Genomic DNA, 12720 nt, shown 5'->3' with positions numbered 1-12720 from the left:
GGTATAAGTCTTATTCGGCCAAGATGTCGATCCCTCATTAGAAGGAACTCTTAACTTGGGGGTCTTTGTTGGGTGGGGCTATACTAATGAGTCAGTGTAAATTTAACATACTGTAATACTGGTGGTTGTGACACACCAAATGGACAAAAAAAACAAAAGTGCGCTAAGAAATGTGAAGTCTTTGACATCCTGTTATTTCCCCATGAACAACCCCAATTCCTAATTAAGATGGGACGTTGTGTTAAATAAAAACAGTACAATGATTTTCAAATCATTCAACCTATATTTAATTGAATACACTACACGGACAAGATATTTTCTGTTCAAACTGATGATCATTATCATCCTCACATGGTTTTGTTTACTACTGTGTTATATCACCTTTTCTTTTAACAACATTCAATAAAGGCTTGGGAACTGAGAACACTAAGTGCTGAAGCTTTGTAGGTGTAATTCTTTCCCATCCTTGCTTGATGTACAGCTTGAGCTGTTCAACAGTCCGGGGTCTCCAGTGTCATATTTTATGCTTAATAATGGCAATCTAGAACTTGGACTCTTTTTACTGCAAAGTCACGCTGTTGTAGCACATACAGAATGTTGTTTGGCATTGTCTTGGTGAAATAAGCAGGATCATCTATGAAAACGATGTTGCTTGGATGGCAGCACATGTTTTTCAAAAATCTGAAAGTAGCTTTCAGGATTAATGGTGCCTTCAGAGATGTGTAAGTTATCCATGCCATTGGGACCAACACAGCCTCGTACCATCACAGAATCTAGCTTCTGAACTTTGCGTCCATAAAAGTCCGGATGTTTTTTTTCCTCTTTGGCCCAGAGGACACGACGTCAACAATTTTCCAAGAACAATGTGAAATGTGGACTGGAAGGACCATGGAACACTTTTCAACTTTGGATCAGTCCATCTTAGATGAGCTTGGGCCCAGAGAAGCCGGTGGCGTTTCTGGGTCTCGTTGACATATGTTTTTTTGTTTTGCATTATTGAGTTTTAAGTTGCATTTAAGAATGTAGCGCTGGACTGTATTTAGTGATATTGGTTTTCCTGACCCCATGCTGTGATATGCTTTACACAGTGATGTCAGTATTTGACGCAGTGCCACCTGAGGGATCGAAGTTCATGGGCGTTCAATCTTGGTTTTCACTCTTCCCACTTACTGCAGTGATTTCTCCAGATTCTCTGAAAGCTGGGTGACTATTTTCTCACGCACTTTTTCAGAAAGATGTAAACCTCACCCCATCTTTGCTTGTGAATGACTGAGCAATTAAGGGACGCTCCTTTTATACCCAATATTGGCCCCCACCTGTTTCCATTTTGCCTGTTCAACTGAGGGACGTTACAACAGGTGTTTGAGGAGCATTCCTCAACTTTCTCAGTCTTTTTTGCCACCTGCCCCAGCTTTTTTGTAACGATTACTTGATTGAAGGATTACTTGCTCAAAAAATTTTGATCTGTTTGAACATTAAATATCTCATCTTTGTACTGTATTCAAGTAAATATAGGTTGAACTATTTTTATTTGTTTAACACAATGTACCAACTTCATCAGAATTGGGATTGTACAAATCCACTGCCATGAACACAATAGCTCTGAACAGTGCCAATTACATGTTTGCTTTACTTTGCTTTGTCCATTTGTCCATTTGATACTTGGGTAGATGTAACGTTTAACCAAAAATAAAACCCATATATTTTTGCTTTCCTGGTCACTTAGCAACCCACGAACAATTTTCCAGTGACGTCAGGGCAGGGAGAGAGAGAATCCGATTCCCTTCAGCCTGCCTTCCATTCTCAAGATGCTGCTTTCAATGTCGAAAATCAGACTTCAATGCGTATACAATAAGATCACACGTCAACACAAACTTAAAAAAACTGAATCAAAATGAAGCATGTTTAATGTTAAGAAACATTGAGTGTATGTTTTATTATTTATCTGCAGTGTGCATTCCTGTGTGGACAATATTTGGCAAACGAGACCGGTTAAGGCCAAAGGACTGGCTGCTTGACATCTGACTTCATCGCATTAAAACCTTCCCTGGAGTGTTGTGTGTGCGTGTGTGGATTTCCATGCGTCATTACCGTCGGTCGTTCCTCTTGCGCCGGAAAAGCTTTTTGGTGTGCGCGATCTCAGCCTCGTTAGGAAGGGGTGGGAAGACCTGTTAGGAACAAATCATGGAGACGGCTGCTGTCAAGACCAGCAATGTGCACTACATCACTGCGTGGAAACTTTATATACAAGTAAAAGTACATTGGAAACATGCTCATTATATATGACATAATCCAAGACCTTTATGCCCTTGAGTCTGCTTTCAATTGAATAGGAAGTACTTGAATTATTCACCCTATCAAAAAAAAAAAGACAAAACTCTCAGTTTGGTAAAATAGATGGAGTTTGCAATTCTGTTGTTAAAAGTTGTCCAGGATACCAAAATAAGTGCTACTAAATTAATCACTGATATGGCTCAGTTTGGTATGAATTATTTTTCGGCAACATGAAAAGCAGGGGTGGCCTTACACAGCCATGCCATCAGTGGACAGTTTTTATGTCAATCACATCACTTCTTAAGAGGAAAAGGAATGTATGTCATCAAATTCATAATGAGTGTATATTTGCAGCAATAATAAAAAAAAAATCAATTTGAAAATGAAATGTCTTTGTTGTATATTTCATTTAATATAGGTTTAAAATTATTTAAAGGTCACAGTACTGTTTTATTGACATTGGCCAATGTCCCAACTTCATTAGAATTGGGGTTCGTAAATGTTAAATGTAGTTATGTGTTGTCATGAGCCAGCTTTATAGTCAATGTTTATAGAGTCATTGAATGATATTCATGTTAATCATTATACCTGCAGCACAGAAGTACATACAGTAGTTTAACTATGCTGTCATTCCTTGGTTTTACTCACTGTTAATGCAGTCATTTAGACATTTGGAACGTGCAACAAGGATTACCCATTGCACCGTTTTACAGGACAATATAATTTATAGTTGGACAGTTCAGTCTTTAGCTGGCTTTTTAGTCACTATTCATCAAGTCATTTGGTAATCTGCATGTTCACTAAAATTCCAAGAAAACAAAGCATTACCCTCAGGGCTTTTGATGTGTTATATGTGTGTTGCCCATAACACCTGGCAAGTAAATGTAGTTCAAAAGATTGACTACTCTTTCATCGCCTGTCATTGTTAATAAACTCATTGGGTGATGTACATGTCAATCAAGATACAGAGCAACAAGAACTAGCTTTGGTAAATCTTAGCGTTTCCCACTGGACTACACTTTCATCGTGTTGCTTTTCAGTCTCTATTCCTGCAGTCATTGAGCTCTCTGATATGCGTTATTTGAATTGTATAGACTGGTGCACTTTCATGAACCTATGATCCATTTTTCAGGCTTGACAGGTGGAAACCCATTGAGTAACCAGGGGGGCATGAATACATCAAAAGCCCTTGTAACGTTTAATTACATACATGTTTTTGGTTTTTGATTGTCTTTAGGAATAAGGCATTGTACAGGGTTATAGAATTTGCTGAGAGTTTGGGGGGAGTCGTAATCATTCGGCTCTATATATACTCTGCAAAACATCAGTGCTACCAATCAAACAGCACAGTCCCAGCAACACTGTTTTCATCAGTGCGTGTCATTGCCATGGTTACATGTCGGTTCATAACCAGTGCGGGTGAAAGGAGTCCTACTTACTGGAGGCCAATACAACAATATGACTGAGGAACGCTTCAATAAACTGCTAGTCTTATCCTTGTCCTCTGGCTAACATGGTAGCTCAGAAAGGAGTAGGTCTATGCCCTGATCATTAATCTATATCTTAGCCCTGGACTTTACAGGCTCCCTCAACCTTGTCATTTTTATGGTAGCAGCTCTCAAATGCAACGGTACATTTCAGGATGCTATTTTCTGGAGGTCAAAGATAGCTGCGGCATCATCATTGTCATTCAGAGAGCATTGATGGGTGGGCCAAGTGCCAAGTCAGCACATTTGGGCCTCTGGAGGTGCAGCAGGGATGCAGCTCAGACGCTTCATTAGCTATCTAATGAAGGCAGATATGTCAAATGTTCTGGTATCCAGAACTTCAGTATGAATATTTGTTTAAAGAAAAAGTGTGTAAAAGTACTGAATCCCGAATAAAAAGTAAAATGTCCTTAAGTAAAAAGTAAATTTACTTTTTTCAACCCAATAATAAAACCTGTAGGGACCTTTTTGTATTCCCCCAGAAGATTGGCATGCTTTCTTGGTGGGTGGGGGTGTGTGGGGAGAGGTGGCGGATAAAACAAATAAAATAAAACAATAGCAGGTTAGCTTAAATGAAAAGATGAACATTTATTTGTATGTACCAAACAAAAATTAAAAATCAAAAAGCTGGATTTGTTTCAACTTCCAAACATTTACTTTATTTAACCAATTACCAAACAAGAAGATGGAGGTTGATTAACACTAATCAAAAATTGTCTAAATCAGGGCCATTTTTAGGTAGACTTTTTATTGCAAGAAAAACTATTGAAAATATTATATTTTAATTCTTTTAGGATTTGAGCGAACCATATAGATAGCCAGTATCCTCACTTGGAGAAAATAGAACAGTTCCTCGACCCTTCGGTTTTGTCTCCTACTTGGGTAAGCCCTTCAGTTTAAGAATGTCCATCAAACTTCTACGGTCAAAATTCCAAGTGGTTCACAGAGTCGACGCCTCAAAATTACCAAAATATTTCCAACAACGTCACTCGCTCTAAAAAATGACTTAAATGGCACAAATGTCGCATTATTTGTGAGAGAAGCAGTGTGTGCAGTAGAGTAGGTTACGTACTTTAGGAATTATTTGATTTTCATGAATTATTTGTTGTGGAGGCATAAGACGAGCTCATACTGTGCTTTTTCTTAAATTCCACAAAGTTGGCGGCCACACTGCTAGTTTTTGTCTTTACGGTATAGATCTCCTACGGATTATATTTTACGATTACGAGACGATTTAATTTTTTCGGAACATTCTTCAAGAGTTGGCAGCAAGGAAGCCAATACTCTTAATATTGTCTGTAAATTTTCATTCACAAACACAATTTAAACAAAATCTGTCAACACATACAAACATGCAGATCTTGATTTGAACACACTGAGGTGTTATTTTACAAGCACCTTTGTGCATGTAGATGTGATTTTTATGGAGTGCAGCTCATTTGTAGATGAAAACAAGTATCATTCACCCATGTGGGAAAAATGTTGTACTTTAGTGTCCATCCCTCCAGCTTTTATGTGCTTTCAGTGTTAAATTTACAATCTCTCATGTTGTCATTCCCATGCTACTTCTCCCTCATCCCTCAGTGCTCTCAACAACCTGCCCTGTAACGCCACTCCTGGGGCACTTTTATATTTATCGCTTTTGGCCGTGTTCCCCGGTAACATAAATAAGCAGAAAGAGAGTGAGTGAAACAATGGACTGCTCCGAAATGATAGCAGAATTGTTATTCCATTTGAAGCCACCCCAAAGACAATACACTTCACTTTTTCGGCTATTGCGAGCAAGTCCTGAACAAGAGTGTTCATTTCTATTCACATTCCACGGTTCCTTACATTCCTTCCTTGTTCCTCATATCTCTTTCACGGCCACAGCACCCTCCATTCTAATGAAATGATCAACAATAGTAATGAGATCATGACCCTTTTTCCCATGCCTGAGATATTTTCATATAGCTGAGAAAAAACAAGGGCCTTTGTTAGCTAACATACATCGTTTCCTTTGTCCTACGTGGCTACACGAGACGCGTCCTCCCAATAGCATAGAGCACTCTGTAATTCTTGCAGCTACAGTTGAAGCCAGACATTTACATACACTGTGCAAAAACACATTTCAATTTTTGCCTCACTCTCTGAAGTCAAGTGAGACTCAAAACCTCTCCTGTTTCAGGTCACTCAGGATCATCAAAATGATTTCATTTTGTTAAATGCCGCAATAATGGCAGAGAGAATTTCTTTGAGACTTTTCTTATTTTCTTCGAGGTCAAAAGTTTACATACATTTCTTTACAGAGTGGTATTTCCTTTGAACTGCATGACTTGGGTCAAGCGTTTTGGGTGACCTTCCACAAGCCTCTGACAGTACTCTGGTGGAATCCTCCTGACAGAACTGATGTAACTGAATACATTTTATGACCTTATCTAGAACAAATGAAACTTTTACCTCCCAAAAATGTAGCTCGAAAAGGAAAATTAAAAAAAAAAAAATTTCAACTCAAACTTATCTTTTTTTTTTGGTTTTCATTTCAGCGGAAATCTAGGTGTAGCTATGGCCTCAATCACTCATTTTTGCATGGAATGAGAAATGCTATTAAACATCTATTTATTGATGAGCGACAGCTTGACAAGGAGCGCTTCAAGTGTATGCAGAAATCAGAAAATCCTGACAGTCAACCACTAGTGCTGTCAACGGAAAGTCAAGCTTGCACATGTCAAACAAAGAATTTCTTACAGGGTTTTCTTGTAAAATCCCTGCAGTATAGGATTGCCCATAGCGTCGGATTTGCTTGGCATTTGATGATCGCTACTCAGGGTCCTTTTTGATCCAAGACTGTAAATAACGCTCAGCCACAGTAAAGAAAAGGGGAGATTTGGACCCATCACCGTCAGGTACATTGGGTGATCTGTGATAGGAGGGGAAAAGATACGACATCCTGACATCCATGTCTCATTAAATAGACGTGATCTGAGGACTGTGCCACAGTGAAGCGCTGTAAGATCTACAGCTACATCAAAGCAGCCGGTGGTCTGCAAGCAGGAGATGCATCCATTGTGGGATCAAAGTGTTGTTTGGGGTGGTGGACAGTAGTACCCTGTAGAAATGTAATCATGTGACGCCGACTGCTAGAGTAACGAGTTTCCCGTGCTCACCCTCGGTTCGTGCCACATCTCCCAGTGAGACTTCAATCATAGGCACGTTCTACGCTACATTAAGTTAACAACCAGCTCATCCTTTCGGCTGTCTCAAAGGTTTATGCTTGTGTGCTGTGGTTTTACATTAAGGATGGGTTTTTGTGAAAAAAAAAAGCCAACTGTAAATTTTAAAACAGTTCCCAAAGGCCTTAATAATATCAATGGCATGCGTTTTCTCAAAATACTGTATCTGAAGGATCAAGAATTTTATTACAGGAGACTCCCGCATATTCGTGGCTGGCTAACAAAAAATTTTGCTAGTTGTGTTTTAAGGGGGTGAAAGCTATTTTCAACTATTTTACCTATTCACATTTTTGTGCTCTTTCTTGAACACCCTAAGATGCCACAAAATGGCAAAAAACCTTTACTAATAGAAAAATAGAGCTTGGTATCTGGGAAGTGTGTAGCATCTCGACAGAGACTAATGCAACGTACCGACCGGTTGCGAAAGATTGCTATTCTGCAAATCCTTCGCGTGAAAATTTGAAAGTGCAGGCCCTTCATCGGCAATGTAACCTCGCCAAGGATTGGGTCTTCTCCTCCATGAAGCGCCGACAACATTAATTCCTGAATAGGTTCAGCTGTCCCAGCTTCGAACGGTTGAGCAAAGGAGGCAAATTTGAGAATGTCCGCGTTATCTAGACCGCGTCGTCCGTATCATTCACATCCATCTGCGCGAACTGTACTGACTTTCTATGTAATCGCCCCGCATGAAATGCCCAAAATGCATCTGGTAGGTACGTGGGATAGGATCTTTGTACATCAAAGAAAACCAATTGGTCAGGGTTGTGAGCAGAAATTAGGGAGTGTAATCACTTGTGCGCTGTAGAGTAGCAAAAAGCCACTGGGGGGTTTTGGGGGTATTAGTTTTGAGTCATCTTATTCAGAATTGTGTTTGAAAATGCATATTCACTGGTCGCACAAGAGTAACTCATTGCCGTTTTGATTGTCATGTAGTTTGTTAGGAAGGACTAAAAGAAAAGACGTATGGTTAAATAGTAGTCAGAGAGAAAAAAGCATAGAATAAAGCCATTTAAAAAAATTATGGATTTGAAAGTCAAAGTTACTGTAATAAGCACTTTGTTCCGACAATTAAGCATTACAAGAAAAAAATTAGGAACCTCATAATGAGATATGTTTGGAAAGTATTAATACTTGAAAACAGCCATAAAATGTACAAGAGTAAGTTTACTTTATTCTCAAAAAGTGGTAATAATGTGGGGGGGGGTATATTTTCAACAAGTCCTATTTTGTTCATTAAAGCAGAAATTGTGCTGCAGTACAAAAATGTAAAGTTCTGAGTCATTTTCGGTTTGAAAAAAACAGTGTAGTCACCTGCACATCTGTGATGGTTAGATTTATATGCTAAATTATTTCAATGAGGCAGCAATAAGAAATAAAGTTGATCTGCCTCTATTCCTAGAGTAAGGAACTGCACTGAGTAACTTGTTGAAAACAAGCCATAGTGAGAGTTTTTTTAATCAAGAGAAATTATTTATAATTATAATTATTATATTTATATATATTATTAGATTATAATTATTTTTATTTTTTTTACAACTACAGTACAACAGTTAATAGAAACCTTTTCTTTCTTAAAAGTAATATTACAAGAAAAAAAGGCAGGAGGTGAAAGCTGTAATTAAAAAAAAGTTATCAGTGGAATTTTTTTTTTTTAAGCAAATAAAAAAAAAAAAAAAAAAGAGATCCAGCCATTTCATTGGACAGTGACCATATGCAAAGCCCTGGCAGTGGCTAAGGTGGGAAAAGAACAAGGGGTTGTATTGCAGAAGTGACTAGCGCAAAGTTAACATATTGCAGGATCAAGAGCAGGGACAATAGCAGGAAGAGACCACAGGGTGGGGGGCTACCGGTCACCGTGACCCCCTTATCCCTCTCTGGATGTTGTTCCTCTGCCTACCAACTTTTGAAGGATGTGGGGAACCACGAAGGATGTCAAGTGAAGCACAGGGAGGGAGGATGAGACGCATGAAGATGTCAAATATAAAGTGTGATAGGAGATGATGTCAGACTATTGGGGGGAGGAGAAACATGAAACAGACAGCATATGGTAAAGGTTGACAGTGGAATGCACACTTGACAGCTGGCAGACACACTGCCACAAAGAGTCCAGCCCAAGAAACCCCCCCCCCCCCCCCCTCCCTCCCTCCCTCAGTCCACTTCCCGACCAAAGTCCTGCTCGGCTGCACGTACGCGTCCAGGCACAGGGGCCAGGCAGTCTGCGACACATCTCAGCTCCAGGCTGCTGCTTTGTTCCCGGGCCAGAAAGCGGATATGTCCTCAATGACTGCTCTCACCTAACCTTCCCTTTCTGCTGCCTTTTATTCTTTTAAGACGTTGTAATCGTCTACCCGACAGGGCTGTAGACTGCTCATTCCTTCATGCATTAAAAAAAATACAACAGTACGTCTGTGTGGTCATTTGGAATTGGAGGTTATGTTGTGTTTGGCAGGGCTTTGTGTGAAACTTCCAGGGAACAGTTTTCATATGGTCTTGGGTCAAGTAGGTATTCTTCTTCTAAGCCACTATGAACTCAGAAAACAAAAAAAAAATAGTTGTAGATGGCCAACCTGTATTACTCCTCTCAAAATTTTATCCAGATTTTATTCTAAAAAGTGGCAACACTAACCTCAGCATATTACTATGGTTAGCACATCTGCCTCAGTGTTCTGGGGTATTCGGGATTCAAATTTGCAGTTTTTGTGTTTTCTCTTCAGGTAGTATGGCTCCCTTCCACATTCCAAACACTTGCATGTTAAGTAGGACTGAACAATAAATTTTGAACATTGTCATTGAAATGCACGTGTGCAATAATCATATAGCAGAGTTACTGCATGGTTGTATTGTAATCCAGTGAATCAAACTCATTAATTAATGACCAGCAAAGGGACCTGATAGGGCATGCTAGCACAGATTTTAGAGTAAGCTGTAACCACTACAAACTGAACACATGGAGCAACTCTGAGTGTGGTGTAGTTTTTTTTTTTCTTGTATAATAACTAATAATAAGGACACAGGAAATAATTACATGCCTGCCTTTACTGTTTTGACTTTGAGAATGTAACAAACAAATGGTTGTCAAGACAAGTTACGTTTGGAGGGTGAAGCTATGGCATTTGTAAAGGAACAAACCTAGGTTTACATATGGCAAATCTAAATATATTAATGCATGTTCTCAAAATGTAAAATAGATGGTTTGAAAATAAACAGTGTTAGGGTTGTGTTAATGACTCTACAGTATAACAGGGCATTAAAATAAATGATGTTAACTTGAAATCTATAACCTGCTTAATACTACAGTACATTTCTACACTGTGCTCTACTGAGCATAGTTTCTTTTCTACTGTAGCCATTAACTAAATGTTCAACTAATAAGGGGAAATGTGTGCAGATTTTCATGTATACTATCCTGAAAAAATGGAAAAAGGACATGCAAACAGACAAGCCAAGACAACGCCGAAAGATCTATCAATAATAAAATACCAACCCAGTCCCTTGTTAGTGGAAATGAATATTGGTGAGGACAGGGGAGAGAAAAAAATGTGTTGGGAGAAAAAAGCTTGGAGGTGGGAACATGAGAGTGTGGGGCTGATTTTCAGTAAATGGTATTGGTAAACTTCAAATTAATGAAGGAATGATGAATTGGCAAATGCACAGAGACATTCTGGACAAAAATCTGCTGCCATCTACGAGAATGATGAAAATGAAATGAGGATGGACATTACAGCAGGATAATGATCCAAAGCATCCTGCCAAGTTTCCTGTGTCCTCATTAATAGTTTTGATTCAAAGAAAAAAAAAAATCTGCTAGAAGGGCCCAGTCAATCCACTGATTTGAATCCAATCAAAAATCTATGGAAAGAATTGAAATATTAAAAAATTATCCATCCAACCATCCATCCATTTTCTTTGCCACATGAGGGTCGCAGCAAGTGCTGGAGCCCATCCCAGCTGTCAACGGGCAGGGCACACCCTGAACTGGTTGCCAGCCAATCACAGGGCACAGAGAGACAAACAGCAACACTCACAATCACACCAAGGGGCAATTTAGAGTCTCCAACCAATTAATGTTTTTGGGATGTGGGAGGAAACAGGAGTGCCCGGAGAAAACCCACGTAAGCACGAGGAGAACATGCAAACGCCACACAGGCAGGGTTGGGATCAAACCCGGGTCCTCAGAACTGTGAGGCCAAGAGTTTACATCTTATCCACCGTTCCACCATTAAAAATTCATCTTCTAAAAATAATAATCTAAAAATTAATCTTTGATTAACCTTACCATGCATGCTTCTGAGATGCGGGAGGAAACCAGAGTACCCGGAGAATACTCACACAGGCACGGGGAGGACATGGAAACTTCATGCAGGTGGGACAGTATTTGAACCTTGGTCCTCGGAACCGTAAGGCAGACGTGCTAACGGCCACCAAGACACCCAATTACAGTAAGTTACCATTAGAAATGAAAGTGGACTTTCGTGAAAATTCCTAAAAATACAAATGCGAGCACTAAGGAGGTCCGAGGGGATGCCCCCCAAGAAATTTTTGAAAAAAAAATGGATGGCTGTGGTGAATTCTGGCGATATCTGTGAACAAAATTCAGACAAAAATCGAAAGTAAAATTTCTAAATTCTAACCAAAAAAAAATTGTTCCCCAAGGACCAAGCCCAGATTTTTTTGCCCCCATCCCCCATCACAAAATCCCATTTGTCATTAAAATATGCTTAAAATATGCCATTTTATCTCAAGATAAATGAATTAAGTGAACTATTCAGTAAAAAGATATCTAAAATTGTCCTGTTCCCCACATTATACATATTATAGTATAGATATAGAATATACACGAAAATATAAAAAATAATTAAATATATAAAACATGTTAAAGAAGTTGATCTGTAGTAATTACTATTAACGTTTAAGTCTCAAACTTGTTACGTCGCATTGTACTGATAGACTCGACCACATTGCTCACTAAGATATAGATCTAGTAATACTAATAGTATAATCAGTTGCCTTTAATATAATATACAGTATATATATACAGTATATATATATATATACACACACACACACACACACACACACACACACACACACACACACACACACACACACACACACACAGTCACATTTGAAAACGTATGGGTGTGGTCAGTCATGCTCGCAGATAACGTTGCGGGTGTGATTAGGGATGGCCTTAAAACAATTTACTGGATTAATAATATACAAAACTGTAAATTAAAAATAAAATAAACAAATACATCACTAAAATAGAAAACTAAAATTTAAAACTCAGAAATGATCATTTCCAGTTTCAACTGATATTAGGAGAACATGATGTAAAACGGTATATACAAATTTTCATCAATAAAAATTCTTTTTCTGACAAACTATTTGAAGAAAAGTTAAATGCACTGGCCTGTCGAGGAATAAACACGAACGATTTATACTCGGAATGTTTTGAAAATGCTGAAAGTTTAGTTCAACATAATCGGCGTTGGTGGCATCAAGCTAGCGATACATTGTAAACACACATTCCTGTCGGCAATCGTGACGTATTGTTGTGGAGGGGGGGGGGGTCCACGCACCACGGGACTGCCGTAAATAGGATGCCGGCTTGCTAGAAGGCGCCTTTATGTGCATGCGCCCGACATATTGGCCACACCTGAATCAAGCGACGAGGTGGATGATACTCTCGTTTTTTTTTTTAACACCGTCACACTGCCTCCCAATAGAGGCAATGAGCACCTCTG

At 39.0% G+C, this 12720-nt stretch overlaps 1 protein-coding gene across 3 annotated transcripts in view; it reads right to left on the bottom strand.

Moving 5' to 3' along the window:
* ctif (CBP80/20-dependent translation initiation factor) overlaps positions 1-12720 on the bottom strand; it is a 70428-nt gene that overhangs the window by 36129 nt on the left and 21579 nt on the right. For all 3 annotated transcript variants that reach the window (XM_061801577.1, XM_061801575.1, XM_061801576.1), the window contains exon 8: positions 2092-2168. In XM_061801577.1, the coding sequence (XP_061657561.1) occupies positions 2092-2168 (77 nt within the window). The remainder of the gene's footprint in view (positions 1-2091; positions 2169-12720) is intronic.

The sequence above is a fragment of the Syngnathoides biaculeatus genome, chromosome 17, assembly GCF_019802595.1.
Source record: "Syngnathoides biaculeatus isolate LvHL_M chromosome 17, ASM1980259v1, whole genome shotgun sequence".
NCBI classification, from domain to species: domain Eukaryota; kingdom Metazoa; phylum Chordata; class Actinopteri; order Syngnathiformes; family Syngnathidae; genus Syngnathoides; species Syngnathoides biaculeatus.
Note: the sequence above shows the minus strand (reverse complement) of the source record. Positions and strands in the feature narration are given on the sequence as shown.